Source organism: Vidua chalybeata, chromosome 9, assembly GCF_026979565.1.
Source record: "Vidua chalybeata isolate OUT-0048 chromosome 9, bVidCha1 merged haplotype, whole genome shotgun sequence".
Classification (NCBI taxonomy): Eukaryota; Metazoa; Chordata; class Aves; order Passeriformes; family Viduidae; genus Vidua; species Vidua chalybeata.
The window spans coordinates 31,305,748-31,333,713 of record NC_071538.1 but is presented as its reverse complement, the minus strand read 5'-3'; the positions used below and the strand labels follow the sequence as shown (position 1 = coordinate 31,333,713).

At 39.3% G+C, this 27,966-nt stretch overlaps 1 protein-coding gene across 3 annotated transcripts in view; it reads right to left on the bottom strand.

The window, feature by feature from the left end:
- Window positions 1–27,966, bottom strand: part of RABGAP1L (RAB GTPase activating protein 1 like) — a 231,670-nt gene that overhangs the window by 84,319 nt on the left and 119,385 nt on the right. For 2 of the 3 annotated variants that reach the window (XM_053950357.1, XM_053950355.1), the window contains exons 14-17: window positions 23,784–23,897; window positions 12,872–12,946; window positions 8,762–8,887; window positions 7,224–7,367 (exon numbers count right to left, since the gene is read on the bottom strand). In XM_053950357.1, the coding sequence (XP_053806332.1) occupies window positions 7,224–7,367; window positions 8,762–8,887; window positions 12,872–12,946; window positions 23,784–23,897 (459 nt within the window). The remainder of the gene's footprint in view (window positions 1–7,223; window positions 7,368–8,761; window positions 8,888–12,871; window positions 12,947–23,783; window positions 23,898–27,966) is intronic. The other variant, XM_053950356.1, reaches the window with a different exon arrangement.

Below are 27,966 nucleotides of genomic sequence, written 5' to 3'. Positions count from 1 at the left end.
CAAACAAAAAACAAATTACAAATTACAATTCACACTGCTAACGTGTGAGCACAGTGGAGTTCTCAGACTGGGCTTCCTCCAGTGACTCCATATACATTGCCTGAAATGCTACCACACAGGGAAGGAGCAAACACAGAAATCTCCCCCCTGATCTACAATTCCATTAAAAATACACACAGCCAATTAAAGCCAGTTGATTGAACTATTAGAGAAGCAGGCACCAGGGAGATGGCAGAAACAGCACGAGGGAATTCTGTATTGTTTTGTGTCACTTTCTTGTATTTTGCAGCATAAAACAGCACACAAGAAATACCAGGCAACCATGAACCTGTAATAGTATGATTTCACATGAAATTTTGCTTGGTTGGTTGCTTTTAATAGAAATAAATGGGATTTAGAAGTGAATATTTGCATGTTTTGGGTGGTTTTCATGTCATTTGCTGCTGAAATGTTGCTGTGGGTGAATGAAGGTAGAGGCTGTTGTAAGATTAACAATTTTTTCCTCTCCACCTTCTGTGACTGTTTGCAAAGAATAAAAATTACAGCCACAAAATTTTAAGTCTTTTCCACATATCAAACTGCTCCCTTGCATGAGGTATTTCTGCAGTGATACATTCCTAATTCACCAGCAGCTGCTTATGGGCTAGCAGCATTTGTCAACCAAGCCATACACCAACTCTACTTTTCTGGTTTGCAAAGCTTTAAATTGTTGGGCTTTTAGACATTTGTGTCCCTTTTTCCAAATCTGATTAATCCAGGGACAAAGAAGGGGGCCTAAATCCACACTGGGCACCATGGGTGTTATCACACACAAGGAGAGAAAAAGAGGTTTCATCTCTTTATTTAACACAGGTCCTCCAGCTCTGGGATGGAAAGAGGGAATGGCTGTTAGATGTGCTCAAGGAGAAGGAAACTTCCAGATCCCAGGTTTTATGAGAGCAGACAAGGTGAGGGCTTCAGAACATCTCTTGACAGAGAGCTGTGCCTCGTTCCCCCTCTACCTGTGCTCACACACACAAAGAAAAATCCATGCCCATACTAAATGAACATCTACCCCCTGCACTCCCTCTGATCTTGTTCCCAGTGTTATTCCTCATCCTCTCCCCTTCCCTGCCACGACCCAGCCCTGCCCCTCGCCTCTCTGAGCCCTGACATTGGTCTTCCCTTTCCAGTGATGAGTCAAATGCAAAGGTCACATTTTGATTTTACATATTCAGAAAATTCGTAACAGCCTCAGATTCCAAGCACAAAGCAATGGAAAGTGTTTCAGCACAGGCAGACTGCAGTACCCTCTTCTTTAAAAACACTTCCCAAATTAGCTCAGCTTCCTGGATTTGCTCATGGAATATCACTCTCTCATTTATGATACTTTCCTTCAGTTATTTCTAAAGTGTTTTTGAAGCTTGCCAAGACTGTTTAGGATATGCTGCTATTCCAATACAGCAGATGGCACTAGTGTTAAGTAAGCATTATGGAAATTTACTGTATTCCTAGAAAAAACAACCAAGTGAACATCAACTAGCAGGTGGCTAAAATATTCCAAGAGCAATGGGGAAAGTAATTCAGAGACATAGTGTGAACATGGCATTAGATGTGTCACCCCTCTAAGGCCCCAACGAGGTCATTCAAACCAGTCACTCCTCCTTTGTCACCCAGATCTTAGAACATTTCTAAGAGCAGCCTTAACATTTAGTACCATAAAATTTATCAACATCACCCAAAAGGTACCTTCTGTTCTCATAAGTTATCTTGGATTGCAGACTGTTGTGAGACTCTTTTTCCTTTGCTCATGCTGAGCATTTATCATCAGCCTTGTTATTTTGGGGATGAACAAGCAGCAGCCATGACTGGAAGATACATAAATTATGGATGCTCACAGGAACAGCTGGACATCCTTGAGTCAAGGGTTATGCTAAACCCTCTCGTAGAACCTCTCCGATTCCCTTCTCTATTAAAACACTCTTCTCCTTGGTCCAAGCCTGAATTATTATAAATTCTGTTAGAACATTTTGTGTCCCCAGTCCCCATGGCAATAAAGACCATGGTATTACACACCTCCAGCATTTCTGCTGTTGACTGAATTTTACATACAAACACCTTATACTACTTGTAACCTTCACTTTGAAAAGAACTTATAACTGTTTATCATTATTATCACAATGTTTTTAACACACACATCCAAAAGCTTTAAGAAGTTCCTCATGCAGCATGCACACAAACAAATCCTACACCCTTCTTTCTTTCTATGTTAATTTCTGTTCTAGTGCTGAAACCACCCCCCCAGTAGATTACAGCTGTAGATCATCACATGAATTATGCTAAAATTACTTTTCCTTTGGATTCAATAACTCATCTAACTACATCAAAGCCAAACATCCGGGTCTAGTAAACCTGAGGTTGTCTCTATTGCAGATCTCCCACTTCTGCAACAAAAATGATGATGATGGTAGACACGTCAACGGATCATTGAATGCAGCAAACCAGCATTACCACTGGACATCCACATTCAAATTCTAGTCATCCATCTGGAGTCTGAGAAAACCTATTCTCCTTCTTCTAAATTAATTACAAGCTAATTATAGCAGTCTGGGAATGAAATACTTTCCAGTCTCTTTACATGAAAGAGCAGTGGCTGATAAGGACTTCAGCAAGACTCAGCTCTCCAGCAGGCCTGATGCAAAGGGATTGGGCAGGAGGAAGGACACGGTCTAAATGCCAACATTTATTTGCCTGTATTCCTAAAAGGAAAACAAACAGACAGTTCCTGGCCTTTTCCAAGTAACATGTGTGACATTGACTTCACTCTGGTAAATAGTACTGAAACAACACAGACAGCTCCAGCACAGAGCTATACTGACTTAGAATTTAAGCCCAGCTTTTAATATGCTGTTACCATATTTTATTTCTAGCAAGTCCATTCTTCTGTTTTGTAAGAGTTCTTATAATATTTGTAAGTGTAAGGGCTAACAAACGTAGACAAGTATGTCCAAAAAGTTCAATTTTTCTTTCCCTATAGATCCACAAAAGATAAACGACTGTGCACAATCTTCTATTTAATTCACATTTCATCTCAGTGCAGATTTACAGAGGAAGTGGGCTTGTTCTTGACTCAATTCCTGAGGAAGTTTAATAAATTGAAATGTTAATCTGTTCTTTCTCAACTCTGTTGAAGGCATCACAGAAGACTGTGACAGTGACAGATCAGAAATAGCAGGCTGTTATGGTCCCTCCTCCTCAGTCAGCACGAGCGCAGTGCCGGCCAGCCCTGAGCGGTACCAGACGGTGTTTCCTGGCACATCCATCCCCAGCAAGACACACACAAGACACAAATCAAATCCTCAGCACCAATACTTGTGATTCTGCTCTGATTTTCAATGCTTCATTAGGAAGGAGTGCTCCCAATAACAAAATCTCCACAATGTGATGCCACATTTTAGCTATCAGGAAGTGTTCACTTAGCAGCACCGCGTTGTTCACATTTTAAATTATTTTTAAATACACCTATCAGCCTTTGTTACAACAGACAATTTCTCAAAATCGATTATAAAAAATATTTTACACAATATTCTGAAAGCAACAGTTGATAAATAAAGGCAAAGGAGTGATGGCATCCTAGCTTTCAATTCCCCCTTCTTTGTGGTTCTGTGAAAAGCACTTTCCCTTCTTTGCTATTAGCTATATTAGTAAACATTAAATAATTTCATACTCAAAACTGATAATCAGCTGCATCCCTTTGTATCCAGTCATAATCAGTCAGAATGGCAGCTTAGTCAAATTACATAGTCAAATTATGTATTATAGCACTAAAATAAACAATTATCTGTGCCAGCCCAGGAAGGGCAGTGTACAGGAGAGGTTTTTGCACGTTGCCTAAAAGGAGAGAAGTACTATCCTTAAGTATTTTTTATTCCCCAAAATTGCACACAAAAATAGCTAGATCAACCTAAAATGGAGGTTACCCTTAGTGTTTGAAAATTCTCAGCTACTAATGGAATGACAGCTTGAGCTCTGCACCTCCTTTTGTTTTGTATATATCACAAAATGTTAAAAAATTTTCTTTTTTAAGCAGAAAAAAAAACCATGGCAATTTTGAAAATGCTTACAGATTATCTGCCAACTGGTTTGGGTTGTTTTACTCTTCTAAATGCCTACTGAAGGTCATTTATTTAATGTTTTTACAACAAATATTTTCATTTCAAATTGAATAGTTTAAAACACAAAATGAAGTGAAATCTCAACTGTTTGATATTCTGTAGCACACCCGAGGTGCAGCTATTGCACTGAGGATAGCTCTGAGTGACAAGAGCTTTACCTAGATGAATTGCTATTTCTGAGCATGACTTTAAATAAATAATTTAAAATAGAACAAAAAGAGACAGCAAAACAGAGCAGGCTTGCGAAGTGTTCAATAACATCACGTCATATTGACAGATTAGACTGACAAATCCAAATACAACTCTGCTTTTCATCAACAAAAATGTTCTTCAACGCAAACAGAAATGGCAAAGGGGAAAAGACAAATGAAACAGCTGCGACAGGCAGCTAAAAGGAACCTTGTAGAAAGATCTCCAGGCTGCAACCCACACAGTTTGCTGTAATCACATTAAAACTTTCACCTGGATCAATAGGTTTGTGTTTTTATTACAAGCAGCTGAGCCTTATAAGATGTACCACGGCACTGTGGTGATGTACCTGCCTGAAGCCCAAAATTCTCTTCAAGCTTCTGTCACAGGGAAGAAAAAGAATTCCAGTATATTTCATTTCTACATGGGGATAGGTGACAGATTCTGCCCCAGAACTACTCAGGTAATATTCTAAGACCACTGGAAATTGAAGTAATTTGGAGGGTTTATTTACATCTTCTCAGCCTGGTCACAACTTAAAAATTAAAAAAAAAAAAAAAAATAAGGTGCTAAGAGGACAACAGAATAAAATAATTCAGTCATAGAGAAGCCATGGCAAATCCCAAATTTGTGCAAGTTTACATAAAACTGCTCTGAAGCAGTATTTCGTGTGAGATTGATGAGAAGACCTTGACTGTAGTGACACTCACATTGATGGGATTTAAAAAATTCCTCCATAAAACTTAATTACTTAAATCGTAACTTTAGCTCCTTTTTCATCGTGATGCTTCTGCCCAGGAGTCCTATCCTCAGCTTGTGCCCCTGTTCCATGTCCAGGCAGGGGAAGGAAATGTGCCTCCCTGGTTAGCTGGGAAATTACAGCACTTCCAACAGGTATTTCTCTTCTCTGGATTGAAAGCTGAGCATCTGTAAGGATCAATTTCACTCTTCCAGCCACAATCAAAAATATAAGCCAACACAAAAATCTCTGGCTTGACATGGAATCACTGGATGGCTGGGGTTGGAAGGGGCCTCTAGAGATCAGCTATTCCAAGACACAAATTGTTCACCCATAATTCAAATATTTTCAAGGCAACCAGAGAGGCTCCCTTAAAAGTAATAGTTAGCAGCAATGGTTTTAAAGGTTTTCTTCCCCTAATTTTTTCTTTCCTATAAGAGCTGCAACAACATTTTGTAACCACAGACAGGACAAGGATGTGGAGAAAGCACAAGTCAGGAACTTGAAGGGTATTTAAAATTCATCTGTATCTATGACAAATTAAGGAAAAGGCTGGAAGCTTGTTTTTAAAAACTTAAGACAATTCACTTCAAAGGCTTCTTGCTTTTCTTGGGATTTTTTTCTGCAGAATATGTTTCAGTGTTAGCAGCTGCCACTGTTTTTTCTCTTTCCAGTTGCCAGAATTACCAGCATGCTGGTTGTTCAGAGATAAAGTAAGGAACAATTTAACGCAGAAAAAAATGTTTTGATTTCCTGCATAACTCCTTCTAGAGGGTGACTGGACACACTTCAGTCCTCTGTCAAGGAATGGCTTTTTCCTGGCTCTGCCTACAGAAATGACTTGCTGTCTACAATGAGGGCCAACTAGATTTTTATTTTAATATGACTTTAATCTATGCCATTCCCACAAATTCTCAGACCTGCTTGTTACTTGAGAGTGGTTGACTCCTTACTCTGAGAAGCATTTTTCTGATAGCCCACACTGGTGCCTCAGGACATTGTCTCCTCACTGCCCCACTCTTTCTCAAAATGTCTGCATGTATCATCTCACTTGAAATAAATTTTCTTACTCTTTCTGGTTTATTTTTAGCTGTAGTAAAAGAGGCTCCTTTAGCTGTGTGTGATCACCCTCCACAAACACTGACAAGTTTCCCTTTCCCTAGCATGCTTTAACGTTGCACTCTCTTATTTCTCCTTGGATTTTCACCTTCTTTCCCACCCCAATTGCTTCAGACACACTGAGATAAACATTGCCAATGTTACCCTACCTTGCTTTGATAACTGAGAACCAATATGCAGAATAAGAAATAGTCTCAAGGACTAAATTCTACCAAGGCATGTGGAACAAGCCTGAAGATTCTCAGAGAAAATACTTCACAATAAAAATTAACAAAATGAACTGGAGTCAACAGTGTTTCATACTCGTGAAGCCTTCACCATTTAAAATTATCAAATATTTTATCTATTTATTTTCATGTTTGTGACCCCTTGAAATTGGAGAGGAAATAAGTGACAGATTTAAAAGCAGGTGTAATGCAAGGGACACTCTGACTTCCCATTTACAGAAGGAAGGACTGATATTTTACCAAAAGAAATATTCTAGATTATCAACCTATTCTGACTGGCTTTTAAAAGAAAGTGTAGCTGTATCTACAGCACAGAGACACATCATTTTGTATCTGAAGTAGTGCATTCCTAGTTGGAACAGCAGGGAAAAAAACCCAAAAGGAAGGAGCTTCCTTCAGTTGTGTTTGGGCCTTCTCACTCTGTTTAATATCAGGCCAACATGCATCACTATTTCTGTCTGTGGGCACTCTGAGTCAAGCCACTTGGAGAGCTTTCCTGACTAGATGTCTTCAAGAAATTACAATTCCTAACTCTGAATAATTATTTAACAAATTAAATGAAAACTAGGTGTGTGCATCAGATATTCCTTATTAGACCCCTCAGCAAAAAATGAGGCAATCCACAGTTCTAATTTTAAAACCAAACCAGTGTTTCACTGTTCCATATAACCATGGTTTGTACATGAATACACACATTTTATAATGAAGCAGCTAAGGACTTCAACAAAATGAAATAAAATAAGAAGAAACACTGATGGAGTGGAGGAAGGAATTTCTGATTCAATACTTTTTTACCTCACAAAGTAGTAAGTCAATGATGTGGAAGACCATGCAGAGTGGAAACTTGGCAGTAAAAAGAGTGAGAAACCACTGGGATGCATACATGTGAGCTTCCAAATTGAGGTCTGAGAAGTGGCTGTGCAAGTCTGGTAACTGCTCCTGCAATAAAGGAAAAAAATAAATGTTTCCCTATTATTCATTAATTTGAGCTCTTGATCCATATTTCTAGTAAGGACCAGGATTGCTAAATATCAAAATACACAACAAAGTGAAAGCCTGGCTTCTTTTGAGCAATGAAGATGTTTCTTGATAAATTTCAGTGCCCATTGTTACAGTTTTTAGTAAGATATCCACAGTGGATTCTATCACAGTATCAAAGAATATACTGAGACTATACTGAGAAATTACAGAATCTTCAACAGTTGAGAGGCAGAGCAGTTGTAAAATCTATGTCATGCTGTATATTTTTAAGTCATTCCTTTGCTGTGTCTTGCTATAAAAGCTTCTGCCACAAAAAAGAATGGCTACAGGAACCAGATCACTTTGCAGAGCTTGAAAGCAACAGAGCACACAACTCCATCAGACCATTTCTCTAACTAGGAGCACATACAAGCAACACAAAATAAGCACTGAAAATCCTACTGAACAGTGATGACACAGTCACTTAATAAAGTAACTTTTTTTAAGAGTATATTTGTTAATAAAATCTGGTTTGTTTGTTAAAAATCTGTGTGGACATAAGTGAATATTGAGAAGACCATATGCTGAAGTGTCACATTAATTAGTATGCAATTCTACTCCATCAAGTATGAAATATGCACAATTTGACATCTGAAAAAATACCATTAAATTAGCAATAGTGTGTTTTGTTTGTTTTCAGTATGTCCCACAGAGGTACCCTATGGTTATCTGTGAGAGTTGACTTCAGCAAGCAGCTTTTCACTGTGCCAACAGAAGGGCAGGGCTTAATGAACTGTCAGGAATTCCTTTTTAGTCACAACAACAATGTATAACATTTGCAGCCCTTCAGTTATGCTAAACTGCTTGATGAAATAATTCCAGCTGAAAAAAGAGCAGAGTCTTGGAAGAGACAATAAAACCTGCCCAGTGGTCCACACTTGATTGGTATTTCATAAGCATCAGGATGTCCTGATTTGCCTGACCTCTTAACACCCACATAATTCATGGAAAGTAGGGCACTGATGGAGGCAGTCCAAAGGATACACTGGCCTCAAAAGCACAGAGACATTCTCCCTAAGCAACATCAGAAACAGAGAGGGAGCAAACAGAGAGGGGAGGAAAACGCAAATACCTGCTCTGCTTAGATACAAAGATTAGCTGCAGAAGTGGTGTATCAGAGACAAAAGAAACTAGAAACAAATCTGACTCAAGATGTTTGAATTCAGCTATTAAAATTTGCTTTATCCCACCTCTAAAAGGAGAGGGGGTTTTATTGTCCAATAGCTTTTGGAAGCAAAGCATTAATTTCTTCTTCATGACAGTATTTCCATTTATGAAACAAATAGAAGGAGAATTTGTTACTCTGGCCCCACCTGCATTAACTTCTCCAGTTGGAAAAATTTGCAATGGAGATCTTCAAAGTTATTTCTGTAGAGGTCCCTCAAGCCATAGTCATACATTATTTTCACAAATACACAGAATGCCTGCTCCTCTGGCATCTGTTTGGAAAAAATACACAAAAGTAAGGTTAATAACAGAGCTAAGGCTGGAAATGCATTACACAGACACACACTTAAACACCTTGTACACAATGAATTCAGAACCTGAGATGTGTTAGAATTTTCAGCCAAGTGCTGTGAATGCTGAATTACCCAACTAAAATCTCAGTGGGACTATTCTCCTTGATGAGCATCTTGCTTTGGCTCTGTGAGCCCTTCTTTGAAGAAGGTTCATGTATTTCTATATCCCTACAGCAGCACAACTGTCAGCAGCATTCTTTCTGTCAAATAGATATGAGAACAACCAGTACACAGCTCTCAGGCACACAAAAACAAGTTAAAAAAAAAGCAACAACTCATGACAGTGATGTCTACTGAGAGATACTTGGTTAAATGGGAAAAATTCAGGAGAATTAAGGTACAACCAACCTCTGGTGAGAACAATGCTCATCCACCTACATCCAATTCCCAGGACATCAAACTCTGAAGTCAAGTTCCCCACAATCCCATCTATTACCATGCTGACTTTTTCAGAAACCCTACATCAATAATCTCTGTTCCATTCTGACCAAAATTTCTCATCCAACAGTGCCTTGGAAGGTGGCACTAACACAATCGTCTGAGCCACTCCACACATCTATTTGCTGGCTTGAGCCCACTGAATGCTGACTTGGTGGGAAGCCCTGTTGTCACAAAACCTCCACATCACCTTCCCCTGTGCCTTCAGGTAACACAATAATGACAGGCACAAAAAGAACCCAAACCAACCTTTCCATCACGTTCAAAATGTGCTTTCTTTTGGAAACACTAGATTGTAACAAATGAAAACAATTGCTGAGAATCAAGAACAACTCTTGACCTTTTAGTGTGTTCACTCACTTGGCTTACTGCCAGCCTCTTATCAATTATCAGGTATAGATAAAAGCTCAGCATTTCCTTCAAAGAGAATTTTAGGCTCTTGACATTTCCCTTCAGGGTTTCATCTTATGCTCAGTCCATGATTAGGGCCTGTTTCTAGGGCCATGGGCAGACAGTTTCATTTTCATTTTCAGACATCATAAAGGAAAGTAAGTGGTTAGCACAGAGTATTTCCAGATTGGCCGATGCCTATCAGTCTGGGCTTCATTTACCCAAGACAAATTCTTAGGAATTTCAAAGCTCTTAATCACAATTTTAGCTGGATGGAATGATCCCCACAGACAGCATATAAAAAGCTGCAAAGTAAAGTGAAGAAATAATTTTATCCTGACCAAAAGGCTTGAATCTATTCTGTAAGACCATGAATGCAAATTTCAGGGGTTTTGGTAAAATACAATTATTTCTAATGAAATGACAGGTACTCATGCACAGGCACATCTACCCTACATACTCAGTCAGACTCTTGTGCTTTGCCAACCGTTTCTTCCCCAAGACAGGAGATGGAACAGAGGTCAAAGAGCTCCCTGAGTCCTTGCTCTCAGTGAACAAAGGTTCTCCAGTATTACCAACCCCAAGAATTCAAAATCATGAATATATTTTTTTATTTAAGCAGAACACAATTTTTGGGTATTGCCATTCTGATTTTTAACATTTAGATATAGTTTCTCTGAAATCACAAAAGCCAGAAATTTGTAATTTTTTAAAGTGAAATTTTAGGTGGTGTTTTTTCCCCCACATACAATGACTCTGAAAAATAGACCAGAAAAGAAGTCAAGTACTGTGAGCCTCACAGTACAATTATTACAGTTGGCAACACTGTTTCCCTGTGATTAGAAGTTACCTGCATACCCTTGATGAGAATTCCATCAAAGAAGCAAAATGACAAAAACAGAGGATGGAGGTTCAGGCTACCCAACCATCCCTGAAACACATCTACATTGAAGAGAAAGGAGAACCTGTCCCAGGGAAAAAAAGGGAAAGGAAGGGCTCTAGAAATCCATGAGAAGGTAGAACAGTTACAGAGGGTCTTACAAGTGTTCACAGCATATAGATTGTTTGGAGGATTTGAGAAAAAAGAGGAGTTTGAGGGCATCTTAGGAAGCCTCCCAGTCACATGGGCTCATTGAGACTCCTTGCTTCCCCCTTCTCCAAGCATTTCATTTTAATATGCTCTTGTCCCAGATTGAGAAGAAAGATGTATTCCATTTCCCATCTTGTTGTTGTCTTCTGTTAAGTGGGCAGCTTTCCTTATCTCTTCCACAACCAATCCTCTCTCAGGGGAGGCATCTGCTGATAATGGGTCATTGAATGTCACTGCGTGACTGATAAGAACTAGAACATCCCATTGTGAGATGCTCTGCCCAGAGGGAGGAGCCAAGCATTCCTACCTGGATATAATCTGAGTTTCTGGAACATCAGCATGGCTTTTCCTTCACTGGATTTCCCAGAGGAACAGCTCCCTCTTCCACTGCAGGAAGACTACAGCCCTTTTTTTACAGGATCACTGCTCCAGCAGAACCACACCTGACACTCCAGGAGGACTGCAGCCACAATTCCAATTGCACTGCTGCCAACACCCTGACTAAAAGGGTGTCAGGTTGTATTCTGACTCTGTCAGTGTTGTTTTGGTTCACTGCATTGTTTATTTTATCTTTTTATTCTCTTCCCTAATAAAGAACTGTTATTCCTGCTCCCATATTTTTGCCTGAGAGCCCCCCTTAATTTCAAATTTATAACAATTTGGAGAGAAGCGGTCTACATTTTTCCATTTCAGGGGAGGCTCCTGCCTTCCTTAGCAGACACCTGTCTTCCAAACCAAGACGCCTCTGATGAACCCAAAAGTTATAAAGATTATATTAAAATGAGTGTAGTTTCCATTGTATATTCCCTGTGTACAGGGCACTAAGAACAGAGCTGATTCTTTGTAGTAATGACAGCACAGCACTAAGGTAGAGGAGCTGAGGTATTAGCCAAATGTTAAAAAATGTGACACCCACACATTTCTAAACAACTCTGGTATGGAAAATGGCTCATTTTTCCAGTGCAGCTTCAAAATCCTGCTTTGGGTAAAAAATTAATTGCAAAATAACTGTTAGATAAGCTATCTTACAGTATATGTTAGACTGCAATAATGGGACTTATTTTGGGTTTATTCTTAAAAGATGTAAAGCTTCTCTGCAACACTGTTGCTGTGTATCATGGTTCTCAAGACTTCAAGGAATCACAGCTCTCCCTAGGAGTTACAACTTAAATTAATCTGAATTTGAGTTCCAAATGCCTTAGGAAGTGCGTGTATAACAAATTTAACACCAGCAGCTGTCTCAAACCCACACTTCAAAAGGTATTTCAATCCTGTCTGATAATTTACTAATTAAAACCCGAGAGAAAAAGCAGACAAGAGCTTGAGTAAGAATTGTGGTTGAGCTTTGGGGTGGCTTACTCAGATAGTCTTTACCTCAATAAATACACTATTTGAATCTGCTGCTTTGCCACTGAGACATCAGATGTAAAGCATCTTGTACCTATAAAAACTGTGTATTTATTTATTTATCTCTGGACATATACCCATGCTATGTGTTTATAAAGGAAGCAACAGATCAAAGTTTGTGCAGTTCCTGATTACAGGCTAAAATATCAAGGTTAAAAAGTCAGCTTTCCCTCAGAAGATATTACAAAATGTCCCTAGGAGGAAAAAATCTTCCAACAAATTAGTGATACTACTTGCTTTGATGAGGTGCTCTGAGAATGTCTCCTGGAGTTAAATTCCCCATAAACACAAAGGAAGCTCACTTAGGTGACAACTAAATTAAAAGAAAAAATTAATATGTAACTCAGGTTTTGACACAGAAGTACTTGAGAATTTAATCGATTTCTCCCAGATAAAGGAAATCTACTTTCATGAAGATAGAAGCCATTAATCTTTATGGTCAAAAAGCAACAAGAGGAAAATTAATACAGGCAAATAAATAACAATAAATATCTGTCAAACAGCATGGCTGCACCACAACTGATTTTACAGCTGCCTTGGTTTCAAATAGCAAAGCTTTCATTTTGCAATTAACTCACATGAAGCAGAAGCACAGCTGCAAGGAAGGACTGTCCCTGGCAATAGCCAATGTCTTCATCATAGACAGAATAGGCCTAGAAAAAAGAAAAGTCAGACTGTATTTAAAATGCATAAAGGCATCACCAAACTGTGTTCCCATCAATGAGCTGTTCAGGACACTGCCAGTGTCTCCAGGGAGCCTGCAAGGAAATTGAAGAGATCCATTCCATTAGGAACTGGAGTGACAGGACACAGGGAATGTTTCCATGTCCCCATGGACACAGGGCAGGGGCAAATGGGATATTGGGACAAAATTCCTCCCTGTGAGGGTGGGCAGGCCCTGGCACAGGGTGCCCAGAGAAGCTGTGGCTGCCCCTGGATCCCTGGCACTGTCCAAGGCCAGGCTGGATGGGGCTTGGGGCAGGCTGGGAGAGTGGGAGATGTCCCTGCCCTGGCAGGGTGGGATGGGATGAACCTTAGGGGTCTCTTCCAGTCAAAGCCACTCCATGATTCTCTATGTAACACTACTCAGGCTAAAATCACATAGGGGGTAAAACTGTAAGCACTCTTGTGCTTTCAGGGCTCATCTAAAAACACCCAAAGATCTCTCAACTCTCAACCCTCCACAGATGCTGTAGTTGGAAATTATTGTTTTTATTTTTCAATCAGCCTAAAAGGAGATGGATGCAATTTCCCTTCACTTAAATCAAGGATAATTCTGCTCAGGTGAGTAATGATAGAACTTTACCAATGCAACAAATATAACATGAAAACCAGAGTAGTTTGTGCTGTGGGGAAAGTGAATGTTTGTTTTTGGAAAAACAAGTTCTGACATTATGCAAGTACAAGACCTAAGGTTAGAAAACTGCTGAGAACTACTCTAACCTGAAGATTTCATCAGAAACAGTTTTTCCATGCCCTTGTTATGCTGAAGAATGAACAAGACTCATTTTCCTATGGTATGACAGACATGGCTTGTTCTTCCTCTTAAAAAAATCCCCAAACTAAAATAACTAACCTTTCCTTCCCCTTTACTTTTTCAAGATGAGAAGACAGATACTGTTTTTAAAGAGCTGTCAGAGGATGTTAAGAATTTGTGGAAACTTGCAAAAAGTCTAAGCAGGAGCAGCAGGACTGACACCAGAGGGAGAGACATCTTGAGAGAATAAACAAGGTACTGAGGGTACAGGCAGGGAAAACCAAAGCAAAGGGCAGAGCTGGGGGAGGAAGGAGCCACAAGGATCAGACAATCCAATTTTTCAATCTGTAGCACTTGGGAGGAATTCTGCAATGGCTCTGGAAGACAGGAATTCTCTAAGTGCAGAATATTCTGAGTATTCCTTTAAAGGTCACTGTTTCTGAACAATTCAGCCTTGCATTTCCTTTGGGAAAAGCTGACCTGGGACTTGCAGCCCTCTGCCCTTTGTCTGTCTGTCCTTCTGCCCTTTGTCTGTCCTGTTCACCACTCTTTTGAAAGCTGTTAGATGGGATTAGTTAGGAGCTGAGTGAAAATAATCCCAGCCCATTGCTCAGTTTCAGTGGACAAGAAAATTCAAGAAGTCACAGAAATCATTGGAAAATGTTTAATGAACCAATACAATCCAGCTTACCAATTTAAACCAGCTCCAGTCACAAAAGTCAAATATAAAATCTAACCTGAGAAGTGTACAATGGCAGATACAAAATTCAATTGGAAAAAAAGAGAAAAGGATGCTCTCCATCACAAAGTTAATTAGCTATTAAGTACTAAATTCACAGAAATTACTTTAGATGCTTAAATTAATATTTTATATCATTAGCTAGAATCATGCACTGGTTAATCATCATCATGAGTCTTTATCTATTTGTTGCCCAGATCTATCAGTTTATAGATGCCTAATGTCTTGTCTCTGTAGCTTTCCTAAATGATTTATTACTCCTGCTTTTGATAGGCCAGTTCCACTTAGAAAAAGATGTGCAGAATTACAAATGAGAAATTTGATTTATGATTTCTTCATACTATAAAAAACCACTTCTAATTTACTTCAAAAAAGTCTAGGCTGAAAAATGAACATCAAATTATCAATGCCTGGGGGTTCTTTGTTGTGAGAAGCATTATAGTGAATAATTTGCTGGAAATAGCAATAAATTAATTAAACCAAGTTATTTTAAAATAAGTATTGAGAAACCAAGACACTGGAGAAAACAAACTGCTTCCAAAACTGACATAGATTGAAAAGTACAGAAAGTTGTAAGAAATAAAAACATACTTCTTATGAGATTCTGAAAGATGCTGAAGTTACAGCAAAAGAGGGAAAACAAGGAGGGTACAAAAAAATCCCCACTCTGCAGTTAAATACAAAAATATGAAGGAAGAACAGCAAAGTTTATCATAACCAACTTCCTAAACACATTTGAGCTCATAATAAATCCATTTCAAATACATTCAGAACAGGAAGGCAAAGTCTCTGCTTGGAAAATATATGGTCAGTGTAAGGAAGTTGTATTTAAGCTCCAGCAGAAAATCCCCATGAACTTTCCTTGTTTGTTTTATTACAGAAGAATCATCGGGTTTGTTATCCTGCTGAAACCATTTCTAACAGGGGATGTGTTGAAGGATCTGTGTCCAAGTGAGTATCAGAAGCAGTCATAAATTAAAAGGAATAAAATGACTGAAAATTTATTATGAACAAATGTTATTCACCCAAAAAAGCTTGAGGGGAAAAGCAAACTGGTAAACCACTAATAGCCTGATTAAAACAGAAGAGATGAAAAAATTGAAACTTTTCTAAAAAGGCTGATCCATAGAACTACAAATCAGCAAGTACTGGATAATTTGGTTGAAATAAAAATATGAAATTTCTTTATTTCATATATAAATGAAATTTTTATTTCATATATAAGCAGTGCCACTGCCTATAATTGTCAAAGGGCCCCAGTAAAAAGATGTAATTATTAAAATGCCTTTCAAGCAAGCAAAAACCATGAAAAAAAAATAACTGCTTGATCCACTTCTTGGAAATTTTTTTAAAACAGGTCCTTCCCCAAAATCTGATCTTGTCAGATACCTGGACACAAACTTCAGTTCTGCATCAGAATTAGATCAAACAAAGAAAGATTCTGCTCTTAAGTCAAAACATCATAATCCTGACAACTAAAGGTTTAGTTTTTAATGAAGTCTCTAAAATATACATGATTTCATTGCATCTACCTAATGCAAAAAGACTTTGGAATCTTAATGCACATCACATTTCCAATTATACTGTTTTATTTTTAAGCAACCTATGGGATTTGATAGTGCTGAAATATGATGTAATTAACCAGAATAACCTCAAAAATAAGGATGCTGCCTACAGATACCACCATATCATTAACTAACAGTCTAAGATTAACTATTTAAGATTTATGCTTCTAAGGAACTTTCATTTTCCACATGAAATATAAAAACAAGGCAAAATCCCAAATCCCCTATTTCCACTGCAGTCATTGTAGCTTTATCCCATCAAGAGGATGGGATTTTTCCCATGACAACCTGTGACATCTCACAGTTTTTAACTTATTATTTTCCTAAGCTCTTGAGGAACTTCCAATTACAATTCCCCAGTTAACTAAGATTTTAAATATTCTCTGTCTCCTAATGGGATTTAATGAAGGTTCTGACTTGAAGCCTATTTTCATTCATTTTTAACTAAATGAAGATCTCACAGAATTGAGACATCTTTAATACTTATCTGTATTCTGAAAAGAGCTACTATGGAGTTCTTAGTAATCATCACTAGGAAATGAATTCTTTGGAAGCAGAGTCTTCTCAAAGTCCATGACTGAGAACCATCTGCACATTGGGAAAGTGAACCAAGAACCCAGGGCTGGGCAGAAATTCTTCTTCAAAATAATTAATGAAAATCTCCCAAGATCAGAATCTTCTGTAGACACAAAAATTCCAAGTGCTAATATTTAAAAGGTGTAGGGAAAAGATGGCTGAATTTAAAACCTCAGTTTGGATTTCTGTAGCTTCTGTCTGTGAGTGCCAGCAGATTTAAATAAGGAGAGAGGAGAGGTTGTGCCTCTCTATGAAATGCCCAAGGGCAGCTACTCAGTGTCTAATACAGACATAACTCTGTGCTGAAGCTTGCTTTAGTCTTTTTAAAAGACTTCATTGGTGTCTGAAACTCAGAGTGTCTCAGGAAAACATCCATACTTTGATGCAGACTTTTCACCCAACAAGGTATTTTATTATTTTTCTTATTATTTAAATTATATTATTATTTATTAAAATTATTAATATTTTATAATATTTTATTATTTTTATTTTAATGTTCTCACAACAAGGTATTTTATTACATGCTTAGTCACTAAATAATTTTAGTAACAGCATAATTTAAAACTCCATACTTGAATTTTTTATAAGACTAACAGCCTGAATGTAATAATATTCTTATGGGTGCAGCATTGAGTGTGTATCACATTATACAAGGAGTTTCTACATTAACTGAAAACTGTATTTTTAGACATTAGTTACTCATTTGTGGAGTATCAGAAGAGGCATGTGGCTGTTACACAATGTGCCTCTGCCAGAGCTGGGAGAGCTGTGAGGATGAAGAAATCTTCACCTTCAACCAGGCAGGCCCCCAAACAGCCCATTCCCAGCATTCAGGATCCTGAGCTGACCTTCCACTGGTACAGGCTCAGCAGAAAATCCTACATAATTTCATTGCATCCTTCATTGTGTGCAAGAATGGTGCTGCTGAGCACAGATGCACAGAGAAGGATCCTTATTACAATGTAAACAGAAGTAGACAAGGTAACACTAAAAATCCTTTGAATGAAACAAGATAACAATATTTACTAGCACTGCTCCTTCAACCCAGGAGCAAAGAAAAGAAACAACTAAAATAGGTGAAAAATAATTCTTAACTGATTGTGTTTATCCTATAATTGGCAAAGAGATTTCTGCAGGAACAAGTGAGATCTGCTCATCTGCTCTCTGACAAATCATTACACCTGGACAAACACTGAAACTCTCCATTTGTAAATCTAAGGAGATACTAGGGATTCAAAAATGTGGAAGAATACAGGCACAGTGAGGTGGCTACCTGAAAAGGCATGCTGAAATAAAACAGAAATGAAAATGTAAAAAAACCCCTATGAAAGTTAGACTTTCAGCCATCATTCACAGCTCATCATGGGCATAGAATCTACTGGTTACAGAAGAGCAGCTCAAAGGTATTTCCATATTTCAGTATACAGTAACAAAAACTAAACCACTCCATAATGGAGCCCACTCAGTGTTAGTATTGCTAGAAAGTAGTTTGTTATTCTCTCTGCTAATGTGGGTACCAAAAAACCACAGACTGTAACAACTAAAACGCAGTGTTTGGTCCCACAGCAAACCACACTGATCCTGCACCTAAAACCTTCAGGCAAGTGAGACCAGGATTGGGGAAAAAACTACAAATCTCATCCACAAAGGGATAAGTATTCAGTAACAAAATACATCCTGATACAAATGATTCCTATCCTTCTGCAAGGCCTCAGCTTACTGAGAGCCACTAACACCAACTCTGAACCTCTGAGAAGTAACTTTACCATTTTCTGAAAAACATTGTGTCTGTTTTCCCAGTCTGCCCAGTCACAGCTCACCTGACTGATTTTCCTGCACCACGCTCCCTTCTCCCCATTAAAGTCACAGTGGTTGTTTGTTAAACAGGAGTTACTTTAATCAGAAAATGAGGGCAAACACATCTCCTGTTAAAATTCTGCACTGCACGCACTCCAGAGAGCTGAGAGGATTAATTCTGCCAGGTGCTCTGACTCCCTGGAGCCTCGAGCTGTGAGTAAGGACAGAGCATGGAGGCAGGCACTGAGCTCTACTCAGTTATGCATTGTAACACTCAGGTGAGCTCTTTAAACACAGCTGAAATTTGCAGAGTATTTAAACAGAAAGCAGGCAAGAAGCAGCAGTTTTCCCAAAGATTCCTCAAAATTTGCTCTGTCAAAAACCAGCTTAAGTGGTGTCCTCGAGTGAAATCTCCAGTCTAAAATCTAGAGCTCTTTTCATTCCTTATCACCACTGTCAGTCCTGAAGTTTATTTTTAGGTACTTTGTCACATAAATGTTCTGCAACAGGAAAAGTTCCCATCTTTCCTGATTTCCTACTGTTCTGAAGAGGAGATAAAGAGTTGGAACAAAAACTGGCAGACCTGTTAAAATGAGGCAGTGAGCTTTTAATGATTTTCCTTTTTATCTGACAGCTCAGATCATCTCTCATTTCAGTGGAAATGAAGAAAATGCTCTTCAGCTTTCTACCCTCTCACTTGAGGACAGACCCTTCCCAGCCATATTCAATAATCCCACTCTTCAAAATTCTTGCTTTCACATTAGAATAAGGGCATAAGTACCCAGCACCTTGGGTAAAAGTTATTCTAGTAATACAAAGCTGCCATATTATTACTTTCAAAACAGATTATTACTTTTTATTCCCAATGGAATGACAAGTTTATGAGCAGATTAATTAGGCTTTAACAATATTTCTTGGAAACCCTCAGACTGGAGAAAACAGTTTATTAATCATAAACTCAAGGTCCAGTCAGACCTAAACAGATATCTGTCACAGCCACAGTCATTTAAGAAAACTCTGCAAGGATGAAGGAGAAGTTACTGCCTGGAAATCTCCCCAGCAGTTGTGTCTGATCTCAATACTGGCAAGTAGGTATAAACCCTTCAGTGTAATCAATAAATTCATGAATGAATAATTCCATGTTGAGGACTGGATATGGCTGTTCTACCAGAAAGCAATGCCTCCCAAATCCTTCTTTGAACCAACGAGCACATGAAAGAATGAGGGAGTTACTAAGATTACCAGGATTTTTATAAACCCTTCGCCAAGATCCCAAAGGCTTTTCAGGGAACTGAGCTGCTATAGAACATCCCCTTACTCACTCAAATAATTGATAAAAGGACAGAAAGGCAAAGGTAGGAATAAAGTCAGTTCTAACCCAGAGAGCAAAGGTTGGGTCACTCACAGAACCCTGCAGAAAGACTTGCTGCAAATATTCACAAACCTTAAAGAAAACATTAAAATAGCACAGAAACAAAGGCTGCTGATGAAACAAAGCTGTTTGGAGAAGGGAATTAAAAAGTGACTGCGAAGCTGCTGTGCAAAACATGTCTCTTGTTCTACCAAGAACAAGAGGCTGAGTGACAGAGGTGATTAAACTCCAGGTAAACACAAAATGCTTCACAGGAAGAGCAGCCCTCAACTTGGTGGACAAACAGGGAGGTTTCTGATCAAAGATCACAGAATCCCAGAATGGTTTAGGTTGGAAAGGACCTTAAAGCTCATCCAATTCCACCCACCTGCCATGGGCAGGGACACCTTCCACTGGCCCAGCTTGCTCCAAGCCCCATCCAGCCTGGCCTTGGACACTTCCAGAGACGTAGGGATGGGGCAGCTTCTCTGGGCAAGCTCTGCCAGGGCCTCACCACCCTCACAGGAAAAGAATTTCCTCCCAAAATCCCACCTTACCCTGCCCTCTGGCAGTGGGAAGCCATTCCCTGTCACTCCAGGTCCTTTTCCAAAGTGCCTCTTCAGCTCTTTTGGAGCCCTTGCAGGCACTGGAAGGGGCTCTAAGGCCTCTCTGCAGCCTTCTCTTCTTGCCTTTTTAAAAATGAGGGTTATGTTTTCCCATTTTCACTCAGTGGGAACTTCACAGGATGCCCATGAGCAAAATACAATGGACAGTGGCTTAGCAACTTCATCTGCCAGTTCCCTCAGAGCCACAGATGCATCTCATCAGGTTCTGTGGCCTTTCAGGCTCCTTGGATCATCTCAAACCTGACATTCTCCTCCACTGGGCAGTTTTTCATTCTCTCTGTCCCTGCCTTTGCCTCCTGTGGCCTTGGCAGTGATGTTGGAGCACTTGCCAGTGAAAACAGACAAAAAAGTCATCAAGTACCTCAACCTTGTCCATATCCTGAGTTAAGCAGGTTTGCCCTTCCCTTCTGGACAGGAAGGAACACTTTCTCCCACATTGTCTCTTAGTTTTATCACAGATGTACCCATAGAATATTTTCTTGTCACCCTTCACATCCATGACCAGATTTAATTCTATCAGGCCTTTAGTTTCCCAAACCTGATCCCTGCCTGCTTGGATAATTTCTCTGTTTTCCTACCAGACTAGCTGCCCTTGTTTGCACCCTCTGTAGGCTTCCTTTTGTGTTTGAGTTTGTCCAGGAGCACCCTATTCATCCACACACACCTCCTGGCATTTCCCCCTGACTTTCTATTTGTCAGGGATGCAGCACTTCTGAGTTTCAAGATCCTTCAATGTGAGAACCCAGGACATCCCTCTGGCTGCCTTGGCTGTCTCGAGACCCTGACAGGGGGCTCAGAGATCTTGGCATGAAGTCAAAAATACCTGTGACTTTGATTTTAGCCCGTGGAAAATACTGCCAACTTTGTATGAGGAATTACAAGCCACAAGGGTTTGAGCAGTGTAGTAGTTGAATTAACATGGGGTGAAAAAGTAGAATTTTGGGGGTTTTAGAATGGGGTTCAAGGGAACAAGATGAAGGGATTTGGGCATGTCCTAACCCTCTTCTCCTTCTTCCTCCTTAGTGTCTTAGTGTGATGGTGACACTTTACTATTGGTTTAAGGTAGAGATTCACTGTCTAACATAGATGATAGATATTTGCACGTTATTGTAAACAAAGTACACGCAGTTTTTAGTATAAAATGTAAACACTGCCCTAGAGGGCAGAGCAGAATGCCATGGCTGACCTGCTGGACAGAGCTCAGCAGGTCAGAGAAAGAATGTTATAGATAAGGGAAAATACACAACCTTGAGAAGCTGATCCTACGCATTCAGACTTCTTCTCTGGCTGCGCAGGCTGGGAAACGAGGACTTTTACAATCTTGGGGTCATCCTGACACCCGGACCCTGAGACTTCAAGAAAAGAGAACTAACAGCTACAGCAACTTTCTCTGCAGGAGCAGTAGAGGCCTTGAGAGCAAGGAAAGCCCCCAGATTTAGAAAATATGCAGAATTATTCACATTTCCTACATAAAGGAAACAGCCCAGGAAGGTCTGAGATCTGTGCCCCTCTGAAGCTGCCTGCTGGACAGATAATTCCTCTAAGTTGCTTCCAGTTCAGATAGATTCACTCCTTCATTTGTTCTTTATTAAACAAAATAGACTGAGATATGCTGTAATGAAAAAGAATTTTTCCTTTCAAAGAATGTTCCCAAATTCTTTCATCATCCTCACAGAACTTTACAGATTCTTTCAAATGTAGAATAGATGTCCTTAATTCTGGACACTGTAACTAAAAGCAGCTGCAAAACACTGAGTTGCTCAAGTCAAACTGTTCCTACAGGAGGTTCATCCATCTCCACATCCTTTACACCTCATTACTTACCATCCCCCTTTTCTCTGTGTCACCAAGATATCTTCATGAGAAAGGGACTTTCTGGTTTCTTCCAGGTGATTTACCAGAGCACATGGAATGAAGAAGGGATATTCATAATGCTTTGACTGAAATCCATTTATTCAGTGCTTGTTTAGGAACCTGCTGGCCAGTCTTTAACTCCTTAATGTTTATCTTGTTCATGCTCTAATTTGTCCAGCATTTCTACATTCTGAGCTTGGCAGGCTACAGGAGCTAGAGGATTCCAACCAAAACACCTTTACCAATGGAACCTGTATTTCTGCCTTTTGTGTTAGCTTGTCATGATCTATTTTCAGTAAACTCACAGGCTTTCATTATAAAACACTTCTCACATTTAATTCTTGAAAAACTGAATTATTCCATCATTGTTCACTTAACTAGTATCAAAGTGACAAGCCCACAATTACCTGGATTGTTATTCTTTTCATAGACTAGCACAGGAAATGTTTCCTGTAGCCCTCTAGAGCCCTCCAAGATTAGGAAGAAATCACTACCCTTGGTTGAAAGTTCTCTCTATTCTCTAATTTTGTACTTCTTTTAAAATGTGAATTGCTCACAATACTGAATCCCAGTACCTAAGCAGCTGTATTTAATAGTCATCAATTAATAGTCATCAATTTCATCAAATAGTCATCAAATTGTATCATCCCAGAATTTATCTGGGAAATGTGTCATTATACCCAAAGGCTGAACACTTTTTTCTGCTTGCTATGACAACTCCATTATTTCTAGTAATCAGCAGGAGGTGGAAACAGCAACAGGGAAGAGGAAGGGAAATGGCTTTGTCTAAGGCAATCATTCATTCGATATAAACAGAATGAATTCTATGTTATATAATATTCTACATGAATTTTAGGGGAAAAAAGTGAAACAAAAACTGACTGCCAAAACCACAGCAAAATCTACAACTGCCAGGCAGAAAAGTCCCTGCTTGGCTGCAATATTTTACTTTCTGGATCTCTCTCAAACGACAGAAGTCTGTCTCTACAAGATGGACAAATCTATTGATTTAGTACCTCAACTTTCCCACGTGCAAACTGGAAAACTTAAAGAGTGTTTTTCATTGGAGGTGATCTGACAGCTCTGAGTGAAAAGCTCTGCTCACACACTGCTTGTGGAATGCTTAGCAAACTTGTTCTCCAGGTAATTATCTACAGACATTCTTGTTTAACCTCACAGCAGAGCTTGCTCTGAGGGTTTATTTCTCCTCCTCTGTAAATCTCTCCACCTCAGAGCAGAAGAGGAGCTCCTACACCACTCCCTCTGAAGTGGAGGTGGAGGCTCAAGCTGGCTTGAGCCTCTTCTCACCTGCACCTTAAGAGGTACCAAATGCAAAGCTGTAAAAGGTAATGCAGAAAGAAAAGGTAATGCAGTCTCCACATGCAATGTAAAAAAAGCTTTAAAATCTTATTGATTAACAACTTGGACCAGAACAGGGTTAGCAGGGCAAAAGAAAGTCACACAAAATATGGAACAGGCTTTAAAATTCAGAGTACTGACTGTACCTTACAGATTTTGTACAGAGATTCCTGACCATCTCCTTCTGTATCCTTAAAATAATCATGTGCTGGATAGGTACGATGGATATCTCGTTTGATGACACTCTCCTGAGCTGAATCCTGTAAAAAAAAGAAAAATTGTGACATGTTAACCCATTAACAGTATAATTAAATGTAACATAATAGAAAATTTAACGTGTACTCAACATGGATACATCAGATAACTGCTTTACTGACTTCTCCAAAAATGCTTTGAGAAGAGAATGAAAATCCTTTGTAGTTTCTTATGCAGTTATAGTTGGACAGTTGAGTAAGAGCAACAGGGCATGTTTTCTGTCCTGCAGGCTTAAGGTTCAGCTTTAGAACTCTGAGGAAATTACCAGTTGTTTAATTGTTGGTTTTTACCAGAAATCACATTCTTACTGTATTGCTCTGGCAGTAAAAAAACAAAACAAAACAAAACAAAACAAAAAAAAACAAAAAAAACCAAACAAACAAAAAAAAACAACCAAAAACCAACCCAAAAAAAAGAGAAAATACAACAAATTAGGCTGTCTCTGTCTTACAAGCTTAAATCTACTAATTTGAAATGCTGTATGTATGAATCTACCATAAAAAGTGTTAATTAAAAATTCATAAAGGATTTCTATAAAATGATGGGAACCACTGCAGACAGACCTAAAGAACACCACTGTGTGGATGAGGAAGTTGTTTCAAAATGTCAGAGCAGGAACTACAACAGTTCATTATCTTCAGGTTCCAGTGAGCTGTACCTTTAGGTCGGCAAATATCAAATGGTGCTTTTCTCCATTACCTTTGTAATCCTAAAGGAAAAACCAACAAAACCTTCTTCTGTAACTTGGAATATAAATCCCTTACAAGTAACTTTTATCTTGAAAGCAGAGTATTTCTCTTACAGAAAAGCTTCTAAACTCTCAGATTGTGTCTTGTTAACCAGGATGCTCCATTAAAAAAAGCTTCTTTACACCTGCTGGGGTCAGCAACCAGGTAATCTCCCCAATTTCAGTGGTTTTCTAATTCCATAAAGTCTCCACAGTGAGCCTGTGCCACACGGTAGTGCAGCTGCCAGGCAGGCTTAGCCAGAAGTCTGCAATAATTCCCAGCTCCAGTTCCCTTTTGGATCCCTCTGTAGCCAAAACACCCCAAGGAGTCACTCCAGGGGAGATGATCCTACCCAGAGATGATAGCCACTGCTGTGTTTCTCCATTCCCTTCAATGGCAGCTAAGGAAATGGCTGCAAGAAGCTAAAACATCACTTTGTGTTGTCTCTTTAAAGCTGATGGCTTCTCTGAATATTGGCTATCATTAGTTTATCCAATTACAATATTCTCATGCTCAGTGATCTCAGCTGTGGCTTTCCCTTTGTTTGACATTAATACCTCTAAGTACCAGAAAGCAACAGGATCTGTATTTTGTGAAGCCACAGAACCCCAGAATGGGTTGGGTTGGAAAGGACCCTAAAGCTCATCCAATTCCCATCCCATCCCCGCCATGGGCAGGGACACCTTCCACTGGCCCAGCTTGCTCCAAGCCCTGTCCAGCCTGGCCTTGGACACTTCCAGAGATGCAGGGATGGGGGAACCTGTGCCAGGGCCTCACTGCCCTCACAGGAAAAGAATTTCCTCCCAAAATCCCATCTAACCCTGCCTTCTGGCAGTGGGAAGCCATTCCCTGTGTCCTGTTACTCCAGGTCCTTTTCCAAAGTGCCTCTTCAGCTCTTTTGGAGCCCCTGTAGGCACTGGAAGGGGCTCTGGATCCTTCTCTTCTCCAGGCTAAACACCCCTGGCTCTCTCATCCATCCTTTCCTCACAGGAAAGGTGTTCCAGCCCTCTAAAATGCCAGGCACATTTTTATATGCCATGAAAGGAAAGGTTACGAAGAAAGCTGATGTTTTCATTATGCCAACTGGTACCACTGGAGAAAATAAACACATTTTTATGCTTTTGCTGTGTTATTATAATTATTCTCAGGACATCTAAGCACCGTGCAGCCATCAGCAACCAAAATTAACCACACTGTCTAAATCACAAACAAACACAGACTAATAACAAAACATTTATAACAAGCAGTTCTCTAATCAGACTTCTTTAATGATTATTTTCATTTACATGGCTTCCAAATACCAGAGAGGCTGGATAACTGCAGTCTGCCTCCCAGATCCATCTGACCATGCAGTTAAATTGTGAGAAAATTAAATGCTGAAACAGCATTTATGATCTACCAGCGAAGTTACAGAATCTATTATAGAAATCTGTTACACACATTTTTCAGCATGAACTTGAGAAGATCCAGGGCAACTTTCAGGAAAATCACCACATCCAGCACAGACAAGATTTTCCAGTCAAGCTGAGACATTGTTCTTGACTGCCCAGTACTTCTCTTGTCTTGATTGGGGAAGCCAAAGTGTAACTGAGCACACAGAATTTGATGAGGAGAATGCCCAAGTTAGGGCTAAAAATGTTTGTATAAAGGCCCAAATGCACATGAACATTTACTGAGTTAAAAGGAGCATGAAGCAGTCTTTATTCAGCCCTGTTAATGAAAGCTGCATCTAAAAAACCTGGAGGAAAGTAATTAAATGGGCCCAAAATAAGATTTACATGCTAAGACTGGACAACTAACTCCTTCTCAAAATACAACCTCTCTTTTCAAATACAATAAACCCATAGAGGAAGAAAACCAAGTAATTAGTCTAGAGAGAAGATCAGTTTAGAATTACTTCTTAAAATATATCAAAAATACTTTAGTTAAGTTTCCATCTTTTTCCAGGTAGAGTTTGTAGATAGCCCTGCTCTCAAGTACCAAAGCACATGAGTTTACAGACACCTTCATTTAGGTTTTCTGACCATTTTTATTCTTCTGAAAGTCATGATGAGTTAGTTTATCAGGAAAAAAAGCCAAGGTGAGATGGCTATCATGGCATTCAGGGTGCTAATGATCTTACTTCTAAAATTCCTGCCAACTCAGAGAAAATATTCTACTCAGGCAAAGAATTATCTTCATATGTCAATGCTGTGACAGCTGCCATGCTACTGAACAAGCTCTGCCTCGAGTTGTCTCTCTTCTAGAACAGCCAAATTTCTGCAGTGGAGCAATGCTGACTCCCTGACACTCCTGCCATTTCCAGCTATCAAGAAGCTGCTGAATTTGGGCAGTTGATGCCAGAAGGCAGATCAACAGAGAAATAAAACAAAGAGAACAGAAAACTGTTTATGTTGAATATATGTTAAAAGAAAATTAGGGGCACATAAACAATCACAATAAAGAAATACAGGGCAATCTTTATGCATTCATTTCAGGAATTTATAAATTAAGAACATCTCACACACACTCCAAAAAGAACCTCTACTAATTTGTTGTCACAAGTGGAGCCATTCTGATGATGAATTACAATTAGGGAGCAGAAGAGGCTCCTGGAGGTAGAGCCTTGTTTATTTTGTTCCAAGAACTGAATAATAAGCATTGTATCAGCCAGAAGAAATCATTAAGAAAGAAAAATCTCTTGGGGCATAACATCTCAATGCTGTGTTGAGACTCAACACTTGCCCCACTTTTGCCCAAAATTACTTTCATTAAAACAGGCACATCCCTAATGAAAAAAATGCCAAAAGCACTCAGCTGAGTTTTCCTTACTGTGCTGCCTGCATTCCAACTTCTGACTCAGTATGGAGAGATACAGAATTGCAGTTGCAATTAAAGGAATTCGGGAGTTTAATGTGACTACTGAATAAATAATAAACTGGATAACAGGTGTCTCAAAGCTGGCATTCAAACTGGGCAGCACTTCTGACCTCAATCTCCTTGTGCTCCATTTCCCTGGTTAATAATAATTCCCCATCTCAGTGGGGTGTTATGAAAATCAATTAACATCTGAAGCACTGAAATACTGTAGTGATGAGTCCTGCAGAAATGCCAAATAGGAGAGTAATAACTCCAGCCTCAAATCCTGATCTGAATGGTATCTAGTAAGGCACAGGGTTACACAGAGCAAAAACAGCAAGGGGAAAGAAAAAGAAAAAATAAAGCAGTTCATTAGATATGCACAATTCCTTGTGTGCACAACCAGGCAGAGATCCCAGGAAGAAAACAACCCAAAACAAAAGAACTATGTGGGATCAAGAATATACCATTATGTACATCAGTAGGCAATTTTCATGCTGTACTTCAC